The following is an 18,203-nucleotide window of genomic DNA, read 5'->3' as shown; positions in this document are numbered from 1 at the left end:
ATGACGAGGCAACGAAGGGGAAGGCGCGCGACTCCAACAATTGGAGCTGGGATGCAGCCGTGAGCGAGAGGCCACGCTTGTGAAACGAAACGACTTTGGCTCAGTGGGAGCGCCTGGAGGCACTTTTGAAGACGAAGATGGGGGCGGTTGTGATGACATGGTCGCCCGAGATGGGAGCAATGATGAGGATCTGAAGGAAGGGGGAAAGAGACGGATGCAGCGAGAAGGAAGGTGGTGCAGATGGCGCGCATGAGAAGGGGTGCAAGATGGTGAAGACAGGAGAAACATTTCATCTTCAAGCTGGTGAGGCAGAATTCACTGGTCTGCTTGATTCGCTTTGTCGTTGTTGTCTGCTTCGTTTGCTCCCATCTGCCTCTTCCTTCGCTTCATTTCTGGGACGATTTAGCCGCAGTCAAAGAGGGACTTTCTGCAGGTTCGTTCTTACAATCTCGCCCTCTACCTCTCCTGCTGACGGGCTCTCCATTGTTCGATCCTGTTGTGAAACTCTTCCGAAAACTCATCATATCGTTTGGCCCCGTCATCCGCGAGAACGAGATACTGTGCTTTGTCCTTGAGAAAGATGTGCGCCCCCAAGGGTGGCAGCGCGGGCTCGGCCTCTACCACTGTCCCTAGAGTCACCGCAGTGCGGTCTGCCTCGAAGAAGTACCGCATAAAAACTGCAGAGCCACAGGACTTGCAGTGGCCACGCTCAGCAATGTCGCTCGCAATCCAGATATCCGGCTGCTGTTTCCATTCCACCGCTGAAGCGGGAATGCCCACGAAGCCCAGATACGGTCCACCAGATACGCGCTGGCAAGTGACACAGTGACAGGCCGTCAGGGCGAGGGGCTGAGCTTGAGTCTCATATTGGATGCGCCCGCAAGCGCAGCTCCCTTTGATCATGCTGGAGGGGCAACCCAATGGGTGCCAGAAGAACCAAGATACCTAGATATGTTACAAGAGACGGCCAAAGGGTTCACAACATGTGTTACTGGCTCGCTGGCTCGCTGAGTTAGTGATGAGCAGAAAATACGGAGCAATAAAAGAAGGGAAATTGAAATTTCGATGGTTTCGCCTTACATAGCAAACTTGGAGTGGTTCCGCTTTTCGACATGTCAGGACTCAGCGAGTTCAGGACCCTGCATTTTTGGCCTTTACAGAGCACCCACTCCGCAGATTGGTGTCTTCCGCGGGTCTGCCAGACACGGCCATATGAATGGAGTTAAATACATCTTCACAGCCGCACCACGAGGTTATATACCGGGATTGTGAGCTCGTCGCCGAAGCATGGCGCTGGAGCTGGGCTTCGAAGACATTAAATGGCAAGACTCTACTACAAAGACGAGTCTGCGGGAAGCAAGATACTCCCACCAATATACTCCCCAACAACTGTATGAACTTGACTTGGAGGGTTGAGAAGTTCTCAAACAGGAGGTAGATGAGCAAATGGCTGGAAATGGCCTGCCGGTGTCCATTGCTGTGCCTGTGGGTGGATGCATCACGAAGCCTTTGACAGCTTACCGCTGGATGTTCAACGACCAAAGCAGGAGACTGATACAGAGGCTCAATGGCGCATTCACGCGCTATGAATCGATCCTCCAAAAAATCGTTTCCCCGAATGTGTGGAACCAAACAGATGTGCACTGAATATCATGACCAAGTCTTGACTGGTATGTCTATATTTCCTAATCCGTGGAGACTTTTTCAGGATTACACACTTCGGAACCCATATCTCGTCTTGACGGCGACCGTGTCGTGGTTCTCTGAAGGTCTATCTGCCAGGTATCGGTTAGTGTCTCTGACAAGTTATAGCTGGTTGTTGGTTCATACAGACTAATGCCAGAATGCCATCCTTATTGTCGCCCTTCTCTGTTCCCGGAGCCAGGACTTCGGCCGCTGTCTCCATAGCTCGGTTGGGTTTGTCCCTGCTGCCACGTCGCCTGATTGTCGTAAGAGACCACTCTGTCGTTGCGTTCGTCTGAATTCCGGCTTCTTAACAGTCTTCGGATCAGGAAAAACCCTGAAAGGCACATTTTTTTCTCAGGTGTTCCGGGATGATGATGGATGATGCGGTGCTCGACTGCGCTTGAAATGGAAAAAAGGTTCTTCAAGTTGGACTCCTGTACTGCGTGGTATGTAATATATTGGGCTTCAAACTGCGAAATCGCTGCTTGGTGAAACACGAGGAATTGTCCTGTGCCATGACTCTTATACAACATCGCCCTCCATATCATCTCATGACCCCCCTCGTGGATGACGAGGCAGACAGGGCGTCTAGCAAGGGCAGTGCGCGCAATGGAGACCCCAAGGAACGCCCTAGACAGAAATCAGTATGTAGTTAGCGAGTTAGTGACTTGTGATGGTGCCAGCCGAGAGAAGGTACAAGACACAATAAGATTGCTGATTGCCGATTGTGGAAGTCGATTCGACGTTGGGCTGTCGGGGAAGCCTGACCGCCGTATCGAACGAATGAGGCCCTTGATGCGGAGGTTGGCGGCCAGATGCATGCATTCGACGCGATAGTCCTAATCGAGGCAAATTTACGAGCCACCATGGGTGCGGAGGTGTCAAGGGAACAGACATCAGGTAGCATTCGGCCTGTGCTTATGATAACGACTGAGGCTGAGTCTCTTGCAGTATTGCTACTCCAGCTTCGCCTCCAGATGGTTCCTGAGGCTTTGTCAATCTCTTTGTTGGATGACGGCGGAGAATGGAGGCAGAGCAATGCGCGACTATTGAGCTTTCCCAATGCAGATAATTGTTCGACGCCATGGCTGATTTGTCTGGAAATGGGCAGAATGCACCTTGACCGGATCGGTCACATATTTCATTTTCTCGACGACGCTTTGAGGTCGTCGGCCTGCTACACTTTGTCCCTCACAGCGCGCCCGTCTCCTCTAACGACCACGGCAGCATTGGGTGTATAGAACAAAACAACTTGAACCACTCTGATTCTGCCTCGCTGCGCCAGGCTATTCTGCAACTTTCGCGGCATGACGTTTGATCAGTCCGAGGAGTTGGGCTTCGCCTTCCACGCATTCAGGAATCTCGTCCATAATTCCATGCATAGTAGGTCTCCATCCCAGCAGTTTCTTTCCTCGAATGGACATCCCCCTTGAGTTGGTCCCGATCATCAACCTTGCATGTGGGAAAAGTCTTTCAGCTTCCATCGGACTCAGGCTTTCCACAGTTGCATCTGGCAGGAGCCCTTTCTTATGTGCGACGTTTGCGATCTCTTGGAGAACATCCCCCCACACGAAGGGGCCATTCTCGGCCAGATAATAGCCGAGATCATTCCATGTCGCCGGGGAGCCGCCATTGACGGCAGCCTCGCCGATGAGAAGGTACAGGTTAGACAAGTCACAGACGTGGACTTCGTGCCAGATATTTTCTCCCTTTCCCACTTTGAAGGCCTTCTGGTGCTTTAAAAAGCTCGCCGTCGCCATATACAGCTGGGCGGATCGCGTGTTGTCTGGGCCCCGACCCCGACCCCATATCGTTGGAGGACAAACAATTGCCGTCTTCACCTTGTCCGATGAGGCCGCCAAAACAATCTTGTCGACCTGCAATCATTGGCGAAGGTTGCATCAGTAATGAGCAAAAGTATCAAGCGCAGGAGTACAGATGACCGTGGAGAAGTGTTCGCTTTGTAGAACAAGTGAATGTATTCCCCCATGAACATTGGCGACTTTATGGGGAAGTCAAGAAGACCACAAGTGAATGCCACGGCTAGCCTACAGCCATGATTTCCTCCGACATAGGTTATAAAAAGGGTGAGTTCGCAGAGTACTTACATTCCTGTGAGCAGCATGGTCAGGTTGAGATATCAATTCACCCACATTATCCCAGTCGTCATACACCTTGTCTAGTTTATTGCCAAAATCGGCAAGATCAATTGTTTCCCAACCTAGTATTAGTGTCCCAGATGTATGTATCCAGAACCCGGGGCCGTCACGATTTCTCCGTGCGAGTCCTTTCGCAATGCCGCGCGCTGACGGCTCGTGGTCGCAGTTGGCGAAATGATAGACAATGTCCGTGTTGGCAGCTTCCTCCTCTATCAGGTCCACGGCATCGAGGTCTCCGTAGACCAGTCTCACTCTGGGATACACAGTAGCAATTTTGGCGCCTTTGTCGCTGTTCCGTACCAGGCATGTAAGTTCCCATTCCGAGTGTTTTTGTGAAATGAGGTAGAGGCTATCGCCACCAATGTACCCGGTGGTCCCTGTCAGAAAGATCTTCGGCGCCATGGTTTACGGGTGCATAGGGATGGAAGGAGATTCATTGCAAGAGGGGGAGAAGAATTCGAGTCAGGTTTTGTAGTGATTCCTACTGGGCTGCTCTTGGGAGTGCCTCTGTCGTCAGGGCCCGTGACGTTGACAAGTAACCAGCGCGTGTCTAAAAGATTCACCGTAATATCACGCCTTTCCACAAATGGATTTCTTTTGTACTGTCCCTCTTTTGACGCATCAAAGGCAAAACAGCCATCACCTCCTCACTCCTCGATACGACAGTCCCTCTTTGCAAACCCCCTCCAGATTGCTGACTTTGCGCTCATGCACGAAGACTAAGCTGTCCAACCCTGCTCGTCGAATCAAAGCTGATCGCCCTCTTTCAGCCGGATGTCGCAGTCTCCCTCATGAAAACCACGAGGACAGCCTTCTCGAAGACAGCCTTGCTGGGGCCGCAGTTGTTGACGACTGGACGTGATGCCCCTGCCGGTTGGCGCTAAGAGAAAGCGACCGGAGCGTACATACTCGGATGATCACCCGCAGTCTCGTCCTTCACCTCATCGACCGGGAAATCTCAGTCTTGCCCAGTCGACGCCGTATCACACGTCAGGAAATGATCGTGAATATAGCCAACTGCGTGGAAGAGGTGGTCGGCGATCAAGCAGAGGAGGTCGAGGCGGTAATTCTGCGTCCAGCCCAGTCCACCCTCAAGGAGATAGGCCTCCTACCGCGACGAAGGCACTGTTAGCGGATCGCGAGTCCACCACAACAAACGGCACCATGTCTACAGCTCAGCAAAACCCTCCCAACATCTCTGTCTTATCCAGTCCTCCACCGGAACCTCAGCCCTACAATTACACCTACTTGACAAACGCAGTTTGTGAGAAATGGCAGACTGGGGGCAGGGAAGATGTCTTGCGGCAGGCCCTGCAAGGTATGCAGGAAGAGGAGGGGACACAACTGAACGCATTGATGCAAGAACTTGTGCAGGCCGTTGTGTTTGGCAAGCTTGGTCCATCAGAAGCAGGCGACCTGGTTAAACAAATGCTGGAGAGCGAGATTCCAGATGAAGACCATCGGCCGATACCACATCCCACAACCTTACAAGCCGCCCTCCTAGATTCCATATCCATCGTCTTCGAAAGCAATCCCCTAATACCGCTTGATCGCCTCTCCGCATTTGTCCTTTCGACCGGAATACCTCACGATTTACTACGACATGAGCTGGACGCGCCTTTGCTTGAAAAATTGGATCTGATCAGGAATACCTTCAATCGTATGGGTATCAGAAAGCAGACAAATCTTCTCTACAGACAAGCGAATTTCAACCTTATGCGGGAAGAGTCTGAAGGCTTCGCGAAGTTGATGACCGAGCTGTTCACTACCAGCAGTAGCGAGGCACCGACTGCAGAAATTGTCGAGGACACTGTTGAAAAGGTTAAGGCTATGATCGGTGCATTTGACTTGGACGTGGGCCGAAGTTTGGATGTTGTTCTCGACGTCTTTAGTGCGGTTCTGGTCAAACAGTGTCGATTCTTCGTCAAATTCCTTCGCGCGAGTCCATGGTGGCCTCGGTCGTCGACCTCAGTCAAGAAGACCCTAACTCTGACAGGGCTTCCGAAGTGGGCCTTTCCCGGCTCTCCTGATTGGCACCTCACAGAGGAGCAAAAGCAGATTGTCGCAGACGAGACTCGGGCCCGCGACGAGGCCTTTTGGCCCATGGCTCGGGAGCGAGGCCTCGAAGCTTTCTATCTCCTTGGAAGATCACAAGTGCCACAAGAGATCCTCGAACGAGCTTCATCATCAGGGGACGATTTGCTCGCACAGTGGATTCGAGAGACTGGCACCCTGCCGCCTTTGGGAAATCGCGACGCAGCACAGCTTCTGGGATTTAAACTCCGTTTCTATTCATCGTCGCCGGCACGGGATGAAACAGATGTCCTACCAGACAACCTCATCTACCTTTCAGCTCTCCTCATCAAAATCGGATTTGTCTCGCTTAAGGATCTATACCCACATATCTGGAGGACGGACGATGCGATGGACGAACTCAAAGACCAAAAGACACGAGAAAAACAAGAGCGAGAAAGGGCTGCCAGGCCTGGAGCAGGTGCCAGGAACGCGCTCACGGCAGCTGGAGCGCTAATAGACGACACCTTACCTGCGCCACCCCGACTGAAAGAGTCAACCACAAGGGCCAACACCCCATCTAAAGAACCAGAGGCTGAAAAGCTAGTTTCGAAGGAGAATGAGCCTGCGGACCAGAAAGTCTTATTACTCAAGAGCTTACTTGCCATTGGCGCGCTTCCGGAAGCCCTCTTCATTCTCGGCCGCTTCCCTTGGTTGATGGCCCTAATTCCCGATCTTCCAGAATATGTCTATCGTATCCTACATCACTCTTTGAGCAAAGTATACGGGGAAGTACAACCTCTGCAGGACCGTCCAAGTCTTCGGAGCCTGGAACCGAGTTACGAAACCGATGTACCCGGCGTCGCAAAAGGACAGGTCAAAGTCGTCGAAACAACCGAGAGAAAGGTCCTCCGATGGGCCCAGCTAGACAAAAACGATAGTCCCGACGGCACTGATTATCGATTTTACTGGGATGAATGGAACGACAATATTCCAGTCTGTCAAAATGTCGAAGATGTCTTTACACTATGCGATACTCTACTGCCCCTCGTTGGTGTCAAGATCGGACAAGATCCGGGCCTTCTCCTCAAGATTGCCCGAATCGGAAAGCACAACCTACAGGTCGACAAAAGCGAGTCCAACCGATCGCGATGGTTGGATCTGGTCAAACGTACCCTTCTGCCATCGCTAAGCTTGACCAAATCGAACGCCGGCGCGGTCAACGAAGTTTTTGAGCTCCTCAGCGTTTTCCCCGTGAATGTCCGCTATTTGATGTATCTCGAATGGTCCACCGGAAGAACCTCTCGCAATCCCGACGTCAAATCAGCATTCGATCAGGCTAGGGCCGAGACAAAGGATATCCTCAAACGTATATCCAACACCAATGTACGGCCAATGGCGCGAGCGTTGGCCAAAATCGCATTTGCCAACCCACATATCGTGATCACCACTGCGCTCACTCAAATCGAAGTATACGACAGCATCGCAGAGGTCTTCGTCGAAGGCGCACGATATTTCACCGATCTTGGGTATGATGTTCTAACTTGGGCCATTGTAAGCTCAATGGCAAGGACTGGAAGAAACCGTACTCAGGAGGGCGGCATCTTCGCGAGTCGTTGGCTTTCAGCGCTCGCAGTGTTTGCCGGCAAGATTTATAAGCGATACGGCATGATGAAGCCTGGCCCAATTCTCCAATATGTTGCCGGTCAACTTGAGCATGGCAACACAATGGACCTCAAGATGCTAGAACAGATTGTACTTTCCATGGCTGGAATTGCAACCGACACGAGTTACAATGATGCACAGTTACAAGCAATGGGGGGAGGGCCACTCTTACAGTCCCAAACTATCCTTCAGTTACTTGATCGACGGCATGACTCGAAGAAGACCTCTGAGAGACTGATGAAGTCGCTTCAAGACACAGGTCTGGCCGCGAAGTTTTTGATATCCATGGCGCAGCAGCGACAAGCTTGTGTCTTTGAAGAAGGGCAGGTGCCTCTTAAAGCAATTGGCAACACATACGACGAGGTCCATCGAGTGATGGTGCAGTATCTTGACCTGCTGAGAACAAACCTCACACCAGAAGAGTTTCGGGCCACAATTCCTGATGTAGTGAGTCTGCTCATTGACTATGAGATTCGCCCTGAAATCGCATTCTGGATCAGCCGGCCGCTCATCGCCAGGCAAATTCAAGAGTACGACAAAGAAAATGCAAAAGATCAGCGAGCGGAGGAAGTTAAGGAGGTCAATGGAGACGTCGAAATGTCAGACCAAATAAATGCCAGCTCAGAAGAGGATGGCGAGGCTGTCGAGACAGAAAACCTGATGAACGATTCTCCTGCTGCAAGCGACACAATGGGTCCGACGCTTGACCTCGACGCCAGCAAGACCCCTGGCCCATTGGATGCAGCAACAGATGATTGCTGGCATCCCGTGATGAAGGATCTCATGACTTCCATCCAGCCACACCTCCCCGAGGAGATTGTGGACATCATCGGAACTGGATTCTACGCGACATTCTGGCAATTATCATTATACGACATCACCATCCCTGGCAAATCGTACGAAGACGAACTCTCCAGACAGCATAAAAAGATTGCTGCGATTTCTGCAGACCGAACAGATGTCAGTGTCTCTGGGGCAAAGAAGAAAGAGCTCGCGAAGAGGGAGATACAGGAGCTCATCGATAAGCTGCTTGCGGAAAATAAAGAACATCTGAAAGCTTTTGCGGAGAGCAAAGCCCGGCTACAGCGCGAAAAAGAACAGTGGTTCCTCGGAAAGGCCAGGATGGACAAGGCATTGAACACCACCCTTATTGAGCACTGCTTTCTCCCTAGGATGCTGTCCTCCCCACTGGATGCCTACTTCTGCTTCAAATTTGTCAAATTTCTCCATGGGGCCGGAACGCCGAATTTCAGAACGCTTGGCTTTTACGATCTGTTCTTCAAGCCGTCCCGACTTATCTCGCTCATATTCATGTGCACCTCTAAAGAAGCCGATAATCTTGGGAAATTTCTGAATGAGGTGCTGAAGGATCTTGCTCGATGGCATGGGTCTAAAGCAACCTACGAACGTGAAGGCTGGGGAATTAAGAAAAACCTACCCGGGTTTGCCATGAAGGTTGAAGCCGGGAAAGTCGTTGCCCTACTGGATTTCGAAAGTTTCCAAAGAGTGCTTTACAAATGGCATGGCAATCTGCACACGGCGCTTCAGAGGTGTTTGACGTCCCCAGAATACATGCACGTCCGAAACGCGATTTCTGTCCTACGTGCGATCTCAGGGGTCTACCCGGCGGTCAATTGGCACGGTACAGGATTGCAGAAGGCAGTCGATAAACTCCGCGAATCCGATAAAGAAGATCTCAAAGTCTCGTCTCAGGCCCTTCTGGGCGCTTTGCACAGACGGGAGAAGCTGTGGGTGGGGCTAGAAACTTTCCGCAAAGGACCAGAAAAGAGCGGCGAGCCTGAGCGTGATCATTCTCAACCGAAGATTTCTTCATCCCAAGAATCTCCGGCCGCAAGTGTGGTGACAACCAAGAAGGAGGGAGATGCTGAAGTTAAAGACGCGGAAATGACAGATGCACCATCGAAGCCAGAGGGCAAAGATGTCCCCGAGAAGAAGGATGGCGAAGAGGCGTCTAGCAAGTCTGCGAAACCGCCACCCACTAGCGGGACTCCTACACCGGCTCCTAGAACAAGTTCCAGACCAGGGAACGCTAATGGCGCTTCGACACCAACTCGACAAGCCACCGAGCCTCTGGCAAGTGCAAAACGAGAGTCAAGGCTCCCTCGCACGGAAACGTCCAAACCGCATGAACTTCCTCGACGACTTACCCCTCCGTCACGGCCTCCTGCCAACCTACCGAACCGTCCAGAGCCAGTGGATTCTCGAAACGGTCATCGCGACAGCCCGCGTTTGTCCAGTCGACTGGAAGTCGACGCTCCGAGAATGCCACCTGACATTCGAAGCAGTCGAGATGGAAGGCTAGGCTATCGAGGGCCAGACCGGCCAGACCGACCCGACCGACCGGATCCAGGCTACGATGACTATGACCGGCATTCCCGTAGATATGAACGCCCCGATGGCACTGCCCATGGCACGCGTGAGGAGCGTGGGTATGGTCGAGACCACGACAGAAGAGCCCCATATGACCGACCTCCTGCGCATGAGAGAGATCGTCCACCCATTCGCCCTCCTCCGGCGGAACGTGAGCGGGAAGTTCGTGAGCCAGCCCCAAGATCAAGACCCCCTCCAGCTCTAGAACCATCCAGACCAGACTCGCAACCTCAGAAGAAAGAGAATCTCACGGAGCCTCCCCAACCGGTCGTCAATCCAGCGCGTGCTTCGTTCATGGGGGAAAGTGGAAGTGACCGAAGATCACTTCCGGGATCGAGGGCTCAGGCGCAAGACAAACCATCAAGGTCATCACGGCCGAACTCTCCACGAAGAGAAGACGACCGACGGGCATACCCCCGTCGCGATGCGGATGATCGACCTAGGCCAGAAACTCCCTCCGCGCGACACTCACCTTATACACCTTCGTCCTTGGAGTCAGGTGCAATGCCTTCTCGTTCTAGTGCTCCAAGTTCGTACAAGAGAGAGACGCGAGACCTTAGACAAGCCCCGCCCGTTGACATGCAGCACGGCAGGCTCGAGCAGGAGTTGCCGCAACAACCAGCGATCTCGCAGACCCCGGATCGTGGCCAAGAATCTGACGTACCGTCTGGTCCTCGTAGTCAACCGCCGTCAGGGGGAGGATCGAGGATGAGAGCTCCTCCACTCAATACACAAGTGCCGCCACCAGCGAATGCTGATCGACCAACTCCAACCGGACCTTCGAGACGACATGGACGAACTGGTTCCTACGCCGAGCCTTCATCTACACCATCAACGCCTGCGGCTGATGCAGCAGGTGTTCATCCCTCTCGCCTGGGCCAGATCGATTCAGCAGCCTCGGAAACACCGCGCTCAAGCCAGGCCACACAACCTCCGCCGCAGACTCAGCCTCCGGCAGGTCCCAGAGGAAGTGCACCTCCTGGAGCTCCGTCTGGGCCGTCCCCGACAAGTAGAGGTCCGCCATCCGGCCCACTGGCTGGGGACGGGAACATGCGTGGGGGACGGAACAATCGTAACCCACTTGCCGCTGTCAACAATACCCTTGCTCAGGCCGGCACTTCGATTCGTGGACGAGGTAGTATGAGGCAGAGCGGTTCGAGCTTTGGTCCGCATATGCCCCCTCCACCGCCACCCCCGCCGCCGGGTGGTCCTCCTCCAACAAGCCACGGTCAAAGTCCCAACGGATACCCACCGCGTGATTTGTTTGCCTCCTCAAACCCTAACGAAGTGCCGGTAGGCGCCAGACCACCTTCATCACGACACGATGGTAGCAGGGACCGCAGAAGCGAACTCACCGAAGAGCGAGGTTCCGAGAGGAGGCCATCTCGGCATTCAAGTCGGCATGACGAATCACGTGGAGATAGAGAACATCGGAGCGAGCGCAATGGCCGTGACGGAAAAGAAGATCGATACGGGCCGAGTGATGCTTTGAGGCGGGATGATAGAGCGAGCAGGAGAGACAATCACCCGAGCGAAGCCGACGATCGGAGAACAGGGTATTCAAGATCTGCTCCTTCGAGAGACGATACCCCGTCGTCGAGGAAACATGGTCGAGGGGACGAACCGAGCAACTATGGACCCCCTAGTCATGGAAGTGGTGGAAGCAGAGGAGGCTCAAGAGTTGCAAGTGAAAGTAAGCGGGTCCGACGTGGGCCTTGAAGAATATGAAATGGTGTGGGCGACTGACTGAAATTTCTATGGTCATGCCAAACGTCTGGATGGCAAGCTGGGTGAATGTGAAAGTATTGAATATGATGGACGCGAGCAGCCAACAGTCAACTTGTGCCTTTATCAGGAGGCCAGCTTAGTTATTTTCCCCAATTCAAAATGTGTTAGTACCGCTCCGGAAGATTTCTTGTCTGCTCGAAGGATTGACAGTATCAAGACTAAACAGATCAATGCTTAGCATCTGCATGTGAAGACATTATCGTGGCTATATATAGTTTGGTAGAACCGACGACAAGTGTGAGATCAGACGAGGCTTTCTCTTAGGTAAGCCGGCCGACACCTTGTTGTGGGATTGGAGTTGAAACTCTCCAAAAAAGTTGCCAGTGAACACGTCTCGACGTCCCACTTCTGGCGGTATCACGCTTCTCGCCAACTACTGTTTGATGCCACTTGTCCTTCTGTTCTCAATCATTCTCTGGGGGAGCCATCATTTCACTGTTTGACCCTACTGCTCGATCCCGTTCAGACCTTTCCAGATGCTAACTCAGCCCATTTCACCGCCACTATGAAGTGACGGCACTCCACTCCCTAAAGTTACTTGTGTCGAGGCTTCAAAAATGGCAAGCTACGGTTTTCAATATGATAGTCCCCATGATCAGCCGTATCAAATGAAACACGGCCCCGGATTTCCCAACCCTCAACCCAAGCCGCAACCTCCGATGCACCCACACCCACCAGAGTATCTGCAGTATGGTGTAGATCCGAACGCTGAGCATGTCGATGCCAACGCACAACAGGCGCCCTACCTTGGACAGGCTGCGGGACATATACCTCAACAGCAAGATGCCATGAATGGCCTGGCAGCACAAATGGCAGGGATTGACATGGCGGCTGCGCCCGCACGATCTCATCGCAAGAAGGAGAGGCATGCATATCATGACATAGGGTCAGCACCAGCGACGGTCCCTGGGGGCGCTGCGGCACCTGCGGAGTCATTTGGAGGACCACAGTTTCCAGGTGTAGGGTCACAAGGTGGACCAGGGGCGATGGCGGGACAACCGACAGGAAATGCGTTTGTGAACTCGGCGGATAAACTGCGCATGGGTGAGGAGGCTGTGGCCACACAAGGGCGTGTCAATCCGGAGCAAATCCCAAGCGTGGCAAGGTCAAGAGATGTTGCGACACAGTACTACCAGCTTAATGTCTATCCAACTATGGAGAAGCATCTTCCGCCTCCCGCGGCTATTCCCTTCGTGGCCCACGATCAGGGCAATTCGTCACCCAAGTTTGCGCGGTTGACGGTCAACAACATACCTTCCACGGCCGAAGCTCTTGCATCAACAGGACTACCCCTGGGGCTTATCCTGCAGCCGTTCGCCTCACTCCAAGAAGGCGAACAGCCTATTCCTGTGCTAGACTTTGGCGAAATCGGCCCTCCTCGATGCCGGAGATGCAGGACATATATTAACCCCTTTATGACCTTCAGGTCTGGTGGCAATAAGCTGGTGTGCAATATGTGCAGCTTCCCAAATGATGTGGCACCCGAGTACTTTGCACCCACAGACACGGCCGGCGTCAGGGTCGATCGCCTACAGCGCCCAGAACTGATGATGGGTACTGTGGAATTCTTGGTGCCAAAAGAGTACTATACGAAAGAACCAGTTCCTATGCGGTGGTTATTCATGATCGATATCACCCAAGAAGCTATTAATAGGGGGTTTCTCGATGCCGTCTGTCAGGGCATTTTTGACGCGCTTTATGGACGCGAAGGTGAGATGTCTTCGGATGAGAGTGCAGCATTCGTTGGACTGCCAGTAGGGGCTAAGATTGGCATTGTCACATACGACAAGGAGGTGCAATTCTACAATCTTGCACCTGGCCTAGACACTGCTCAAATGATGGTGGTGACGGATCTCGAAGATCCGTTTGTGCCCTTGGCGGACGGATTGTTTGTCGATCCTCAAGAATCCAAGGATGTGATTACGGCACTCCTTAAAGCCATTCCCACCATGTTCTCCACGATCAAACACCCCGAGCCGGCTTTACTGCCTGCGCTCAACGCCGCACTGGCCGCGCTTACTGCTACGGGCGGCAAAATTGTATGTTCCTTATCAACATTGCCCACTTGGGGTCCTGGGCGGTTGCACCTGAGAGACGACGGCAAAGGTCGAGACACAGATGCGGAACGACGTCTGTTCACAACGGAGCACCCGGGGTGGAAGAAAACCGCTGGGGCAATGGTGACGGCAGGTATCGGAGTGGATTTTTTCCTCGCCGCCGCCGGGGGAGGGTATATGGACATCGCAACAATAGGACATATGTCGAGACTGACCGGTGGTGAGATGTTCTTTTACCCAAATTTCGTGGCTCCCCGAGATTCGCTCAAGCTGCGCCTGGAAATCCAGCACTCGCTGCGACGAGAGACAGGCTACCAGGCTTTGATGAAGGTGCGGTGCTCGAACGGCCTGCAGGTTTCTGCTTACTATGGCTCATTTCTCCAACACTCCTTCGGAGCGGATCTTGAGATCGGGACTGTCGACGCCGACAAAGCCATTGGTGTCACCTTCACTTACGATGGCAAACTTGATGCCAAGCTGGATGCCCACTTCCAGGCAGCACTCCTTTACACTTCTTCGACCGGTCAAAGGAGGGTCAGATGCATCAACGTGGTGGCTGCGGTCAACGAAGGCGCCGCCGACACCATGCGGACGGTCGATCAGGATGCCGTTGTCAATATCATCGCCAAAGAAGCTTCGTCCAAAATTTCGGAAAAGTCTCTGAAGGACATTCGCGCCGGTATCACGGAGAAGACGATTGATATTCTCGCGGGATACCGAAAGAACTTCTCTGGCTCGCACCCTCCTGGGCAGCTCGTGCTTCCAGAGCACCTGAAGGAGTTCGCCATCTACACGCTCGGTTTGATCAAGAGTCGAGCCTTCAAAGGTATGCTTTCGGCGGCCCCAGCGTGGCATTCTTACACTAACATTCGATGCAGGAGGCGTTGAGCCTACCGATCGCAGGGTCCATTCTGCTCGATTGATGCGATCTTCGGGCGTGACAGAGACAGCATTATATCTTTACCCACGAATATATGCCCTCCACAATCTGAATCTGGAGGACTGTTTCGCCAACGCCGAGACGATGCAACTAGTGGTCCCGCCAACTCTTCGTGCATCATTTGCCAGAGTCGAGGAAGGCGGCGTGTATCTGGTGGACGATGGACAGATTGTGCTAATCTGGCTTCATGCACAAGTGTCGCCAAACCTGCTGGAGGATTTGTTCGGGGAAGGTAAAGCCACCCTACAAGACCTCGATCCCATGATGAACGAGTTACCTGTACTGGAGACACACCTGAATGCCCAAGTGCGGAACCTGTTGCAGTACATGTCCACGGTCCGTGGCAGCAAAGCAGCCAGCTTCACGCTCGCAAGACAGGGACTGGACGGTTCCGAATTCGAATACGCCCGAATGTTGGTGGAAGACCGGAACAACGAGGCTCAAAGTTACGTTGACTGGCTCGTCCATGTGCACCGGGCGATCCAGATGGAGCTGAGCGGGCAAAGAAAGAAAGAAGACACGGGAGATCATGAGGGCATTTTGAGTAACTTGACGGGACTGAAGGCACCGTACTGGACGTGAGGAATTGTCGTTTGATTCTGATGTGAACCATGTCGAGATGCCCGGGAAGTTGGGACGAGACCATTCAGCGACCAGTAATGTTGTATTTTAGCAAAGAAATCCATTCGCCCCTTGACATAGCAGAAAGGGTGTTCCACGAAGTGGGCAGAGAGCCTATCTCGACTGATTGTTACCAAGCGGGCGACCTAACACTAATGGATGCTTGCGGTGGGTGATTTGTACCTAGGTGTGTATGTTATGGACGCAATTAGCTCTCAGAAGGGAAGATGGCCGCACACCGCTTCATGACTCGCGGTCGAGTTTGATCCTTCCGATGGGACTTTTGCCCATGCAAAACACACTATGCGGAGCTTGAAGGCCCTCCTTGCCATCTCGCCGGGCCCCTTGGTGCTCGGGAGACTCGAGCAATCGCTGGAAAAAGCCTTCATCCCATCAGACAAGCCCCGCATCCTGTGCCGCTACAGCCGGTTCCGAGAGCGAATCCCCCCAGCGAAAACAACCCATCACACACAAACACCACACAACAACTTTGCATGCGATTCCCCCGGACAATCAAGATCGTTCGTCATCTCCACCTGGACGGTCCGCCTCGGTCAAAATCCATTTAGTGGTGCGGGACTTCGCCGCGATGGGAAGGTCGCCCCAAGAAAGAATATATAACCAAAGAGCGCCACTCGCTCATTGGACTTCTGCCTCCCGTCCGCTGGTTTTCGTACCCAGCACGATGGAAGCCATACCTTGAACGAACCAGCCTTGCTAGGCGAAGAAACTGTGAGGAAAAGCCAAGCCAAGAAAGTTGACAGCACCATGGCGCTCGATGAGAAACCCGCGGACATTGAGTGTCTTGCCCCCAGCGTATCTGACCACGTGGGGAGTCGCAACAACTCTCGAGGGGAGCAAGGAGACGTTGAAAAGGCGCTGTCGCCGTTTGAAGAGAAGGATGTCACAACCACCACAGTGGAAACGACGGTCGATCCGGACGTGGTGGGCTGGGATGGGCCGAATGACCCAGAAAACCCATTGAACTGGCCTGCGCGCAAAAAATGGACCAACGTTGCTCTATTGTCCCTAATAACGCTGTTGACGTCAGTGACCAAGAGAATGACTGCATAGAAGCATGCATCTTTGATACTGACAGTTGTTCAGGCCTTTTGGCTCGTCCATGTTTGCACCCGCTGTACCTCAGGTGATGCAAGACTTCCACTCCAACAGTGAAGACCTGGCATCGTTCTCGGTATCCGTCTACGTGCTCGGGTATGCTTTCGGTCCACTGGTTATGTGAGTACTTATTCCAGAGGCGGTCTCGGGGCCTGATGACCTGGCTATGGAACCGTTTTCGCTAATACACCGGCAGTGCTCCGATGAGCGAGTTGTACGGGCGACTGCCGGTTTACCATGTCAACACATTCCTCTTCATGGTGTTCACTTTCGCCTGCGGCAAGTCGACAAACTTGTCTATGCTGATTGTTTTTCGATTCTTTGCGGGTTTGGCGGGCTCTTGTCCCTTGACTGTCGGATCTGGTTCTATCGCAGACACCTTCCGACAAGACCAGCGCGGAAAAGTCATGAGTATTTGGACTTTCCCAATCTTGTTTGGACCAAGGTGTGTATACTCCCGCGCAAGCCATCGAGGGAGGAATGTTGCTGACCATTGAAAGTCTGGGTCCCGTTGTGGGATCATATCTCTCTGAAGCGGCTGGGTGGCAGTGGGACTTCTATCTTCTCGCCATATGTGTATGCGTGCCCCCTCTTAACTATCAATCTCGTTGCAGGGCTGACCCAAATCAGACCGCGGCAGTGTTCGCAGTAGCACTTATCGTCCAAAGAGAAACGTACCCGCCTATTCTTCTGGAGAGAAAAGTCAGGCGACTCCGAAAGGAAACAGGGAACGACAAGCTCCGGACCGCGCTTCAATCCTCCAGGACTCCAGCACAATTGTTTTTCCTGAGCGTGATCCGCCCAACCAAGATGTTATTTCTGTCCCCAATCATATTCTGTCTTTCTCTATACATTGCGGTGGTGTACGGGTATCTTTATTTGTTGTTCACCACCATGACGTTCATCTTCCATGATCAATACGGCATCAGTTCAAGTAGTGTCGGCCTTGTCTATTTGGGCATCGGTGCCGGTCAGTTCGTTGGACTGTTAATATTCGGGGCATATTCCGATAAGCTGTTGAAGAAGCTTGCTAAGAATGGCGAGATGAAGCCCGAGTACCGCTTGCCACTGCTTTGGCCCGGCGCGGTCGCTGTGCCTGTTGGCCTCTTTTTGTACGGCTGGAGTGCGCAGTACAAAGTGCATTGGATGGTTCCGATCCTGGGGACGTTTATGTTGGGGGTTGGGATGACTGGAACATTCATGGCACTGTCCATTTATCTGGTTGAGTATGCATTTCTCCTTCCTATGCGGTTTGAATAAAGCGACTGACTTCGCCCCAGTGCCTACACTCTTTATGCTGCAAGCGCAATGGCGGCTAACACAGTTCTCCGCAGCCTGGGGGGTGCATTTCTCCCTCTGGCTGGGCGAGGCATGTACAATACATTAGGGCTCGGATGGGGAAACAGCTTACTTGCATTCATCTCATTGGGCATGTCGCCGATGATCTGGGTTTTCTTGAAGTACGGCGAGAGAATCAGGACCCATCCAAAGTTCCAGCTAAATCTGTGAGAGCATTTTCGGGGATATATACACGGCTTGCTAGCTTGGACAGCGGGTATACACAGGTAGATTTCAAAATGGTTTGCTAAATATATATGTCTGTTGGCATCCATTTGAGAGTACTGACCACGGTTGGAGACGAACGCTCCAAAATGTTTTGCCGCTGTTTCGTTCCACAGCCTTGCAGCCTTGCAGCCTTGCCTCCTTTTTGCCATTTCAGGGGCCGGTTTCGGAAAAGCTGCCCTTGAACACATTTGCCGAGGC

The 18,203-nt window shown here is 52.9% G+C and overlaps 5 protein-coding genes across 5 annotated transcripts; 3 read left to right on the top strand and 2 right to left on the bottom strand.

Annotated features, from left to right (window-relative positions):
- Positions 1 to 302: 302 nt before the first annotated feature.
- On the bottom strand, positions 303 to 1,018 carry PV07_07391 (uncharacterized protein). The gene is made up of 2 exons (XM_016394465.1): positions 446 to 1,018; positions 303 to 392 (listed from the first exon to the last, which is right to left on the bottom strand). The coding sequence occupies exon 1, from the start codon at positions 901 to 903 to the stop codon at positions 457 to 459; it is 447 nt and encodes a 148-aa protein (XP_016247884.1). The 5' UTR covers positions 904 to 1,018; the 3' UTR covers positions 303 to 392; positions 446 to 456.
- A 1,782-nt stretch (positions 1,019 to 2,800) lies between these two features.
- Positions 2,801 to 4,320, bottom strand: PV07_07390 (uncharacterized protein). The gene is made up of 2 exons (XM_016394464.1): positions 3,795 to 4,320; positions 2,801 to 3,563 (listed from the first exon to the last, which is right to left on the bottom strand). The coding sequence occupies exons 1-2, from the start codon at positions 4,245 to 4,247 to the stop codon at positions 2,973 to 2,975; spliced, it is 1,044 nt and encodes a 347-aa protein (XP_016247883.1). The 5' UTR covers positions 4,248 to 4,320; the 3' UTR covers positions 2,801 to 2,972.
- Positions 4,321 to 4,481: 161 nt separating this feature from the next.
- PV07_07389 (uncharacterized protein) lies at positions 4,482 to 11,817 on the top strand. Its single transcript, XM_016394463.1, has one exon. It carries the CDS (start codon positions 4,707 to 4,709, stop codon positions 11,631 to 11,633), a length of 6,927 nt encoding a protein of 2,308 aa, XP_016247882.1. The 5' UTR covers positions 4,482 to 4,706; the 3' UTR covers positions 11,634 to 11,817.
- A 220-nt stretch (positions 11,818 to 12,037) lies between these two features.
- PV07_07388 (uncharacterized protein) lies at positions 12,038 to 15,593 on the top strand. The gene is made up of 2 exons (XM_016394462.1): positions 12,038 to 14,585; positions 14,638 to 15,593. Exons 1-2 carry the CDS (start codon positions 12,260 to 12,262, stop codon positions 15,279 to 15,281), a joined length of 2,970 nt encoding a protein of 989 aa, XP_016247881.1. The 5' UTR covers positions 12,038 to 12,259; the 3' UTR covers positions 15,282 to 15,593.
- PV07_07387 (uncharacterized protein) lies at positions 15,579 to 18,043 on the top strand. The gene is made up of 6 exons (XM_016394461.1): positions 15,579 to 16,366; positions 16,428 to 16,559; positions 16,636 to 16,884; positions 16,940 to 17,015; positions 17,070 to 17,665; positions 17,720 to 18,043. The coding sequence occupies exons 1-6, from the start codon at positions 16,089 to 16,091 to the stop codon at positions 17,946 to 17,948; spliced, it is 1,560 nt and encodes a 519-aa protein (XP_016247880.1). The 5' UTR covers positions 15,579 to 16,088; the 3' UTR covers positions 17,949 to 18,043.
- Positions 18,044 to 18,203: the final 160 nt, after the last annotated feature.

This window comes from Cladophialophora immunda (assembly GCF_000835495.1).
Source record: "Cladophialophora immunda strain CBS 83496 unplaced genomic scaffold supercont1.4, whole genome shotgun sequence".
Taxonomy (NCBI): domain Eukaryota; kingdom Fungi; phylum Ascomycota; class Eurotiomycetes; order Chaetothyriales; family Herpotrichiellaceae; genus Cladophialophora; species Cladophialophora immunda.
The sequence above is the reverse complement of the archived record's forward strand: the minus strand, read 5'-3'. Positions and strand labels throughout refer to the sequence as shown.

Bases quoted from the DNA above. Each gene is read 5' to 3' on its own strand.
- PV07_07391 (XM_016394465.1), bottom strand. From the start codon at position 903: ATGATCAAAGGGAGCTGCGCTTGCGGGCGCATCCAATATGAGACTCAA.
- PV07_07390 (XM_016394464.1), bottom strand. From the start codon at position 4,247: ATGGCGCCGAAGATCTTTCTGACAGGGACCACCGGGTACATTGGTGGC. The intron at 3,564-3,794 runs GTAAGTACTCTG...CAATGATTGCAG, and splicing joins ACCATGCTGCTCACAGGAAT to GTCGACAAGATTGTTTTGGC.
- PV07_07389 (XM_016394463.1), top strand. From the start codon at position 4,707: ATGCCCCTGCCGGTTGGCGCTAAGAGAAAGCGACCGGAGCGTACATAC.
- PV07_07388 (XM_016394462.1), top strand. From the start codon at position 12,260: ATGGCAAGCTACGGTTTTCAATATGATAGTCCCCATGATCAGCCGTAT. The intron at 14,586-14,637 runs GTATGCTTTCGG...CATTCGATGCAG, and splicing joins CAAGAGTCGAGCCTTCAAAG to GAGGCGTTGAGCCTACCGAT.
- PV07_07387 (XM_016394461.1), top strand. From the start codon at position 16,089: ATGGCGCTCGATGAGAAACCCGCGGACATTGAGTGTCTTGCCCCCAGC. The intron at 16,367-16,427 runs GTCAGTGACCAA...ACAGTTGTTCAG, and splicing joins TCCCTAATAACGCTGTTGAC to GCCTTTTGGCTCGTCCATGT. The intron at 16,885-16,939 runs GTGTGTATACTC...GACCATTGAAAG, and splicing joins CCAATCTTGTTTGGACCAAG to TCTGGGTCCCGTTGTGGGAT.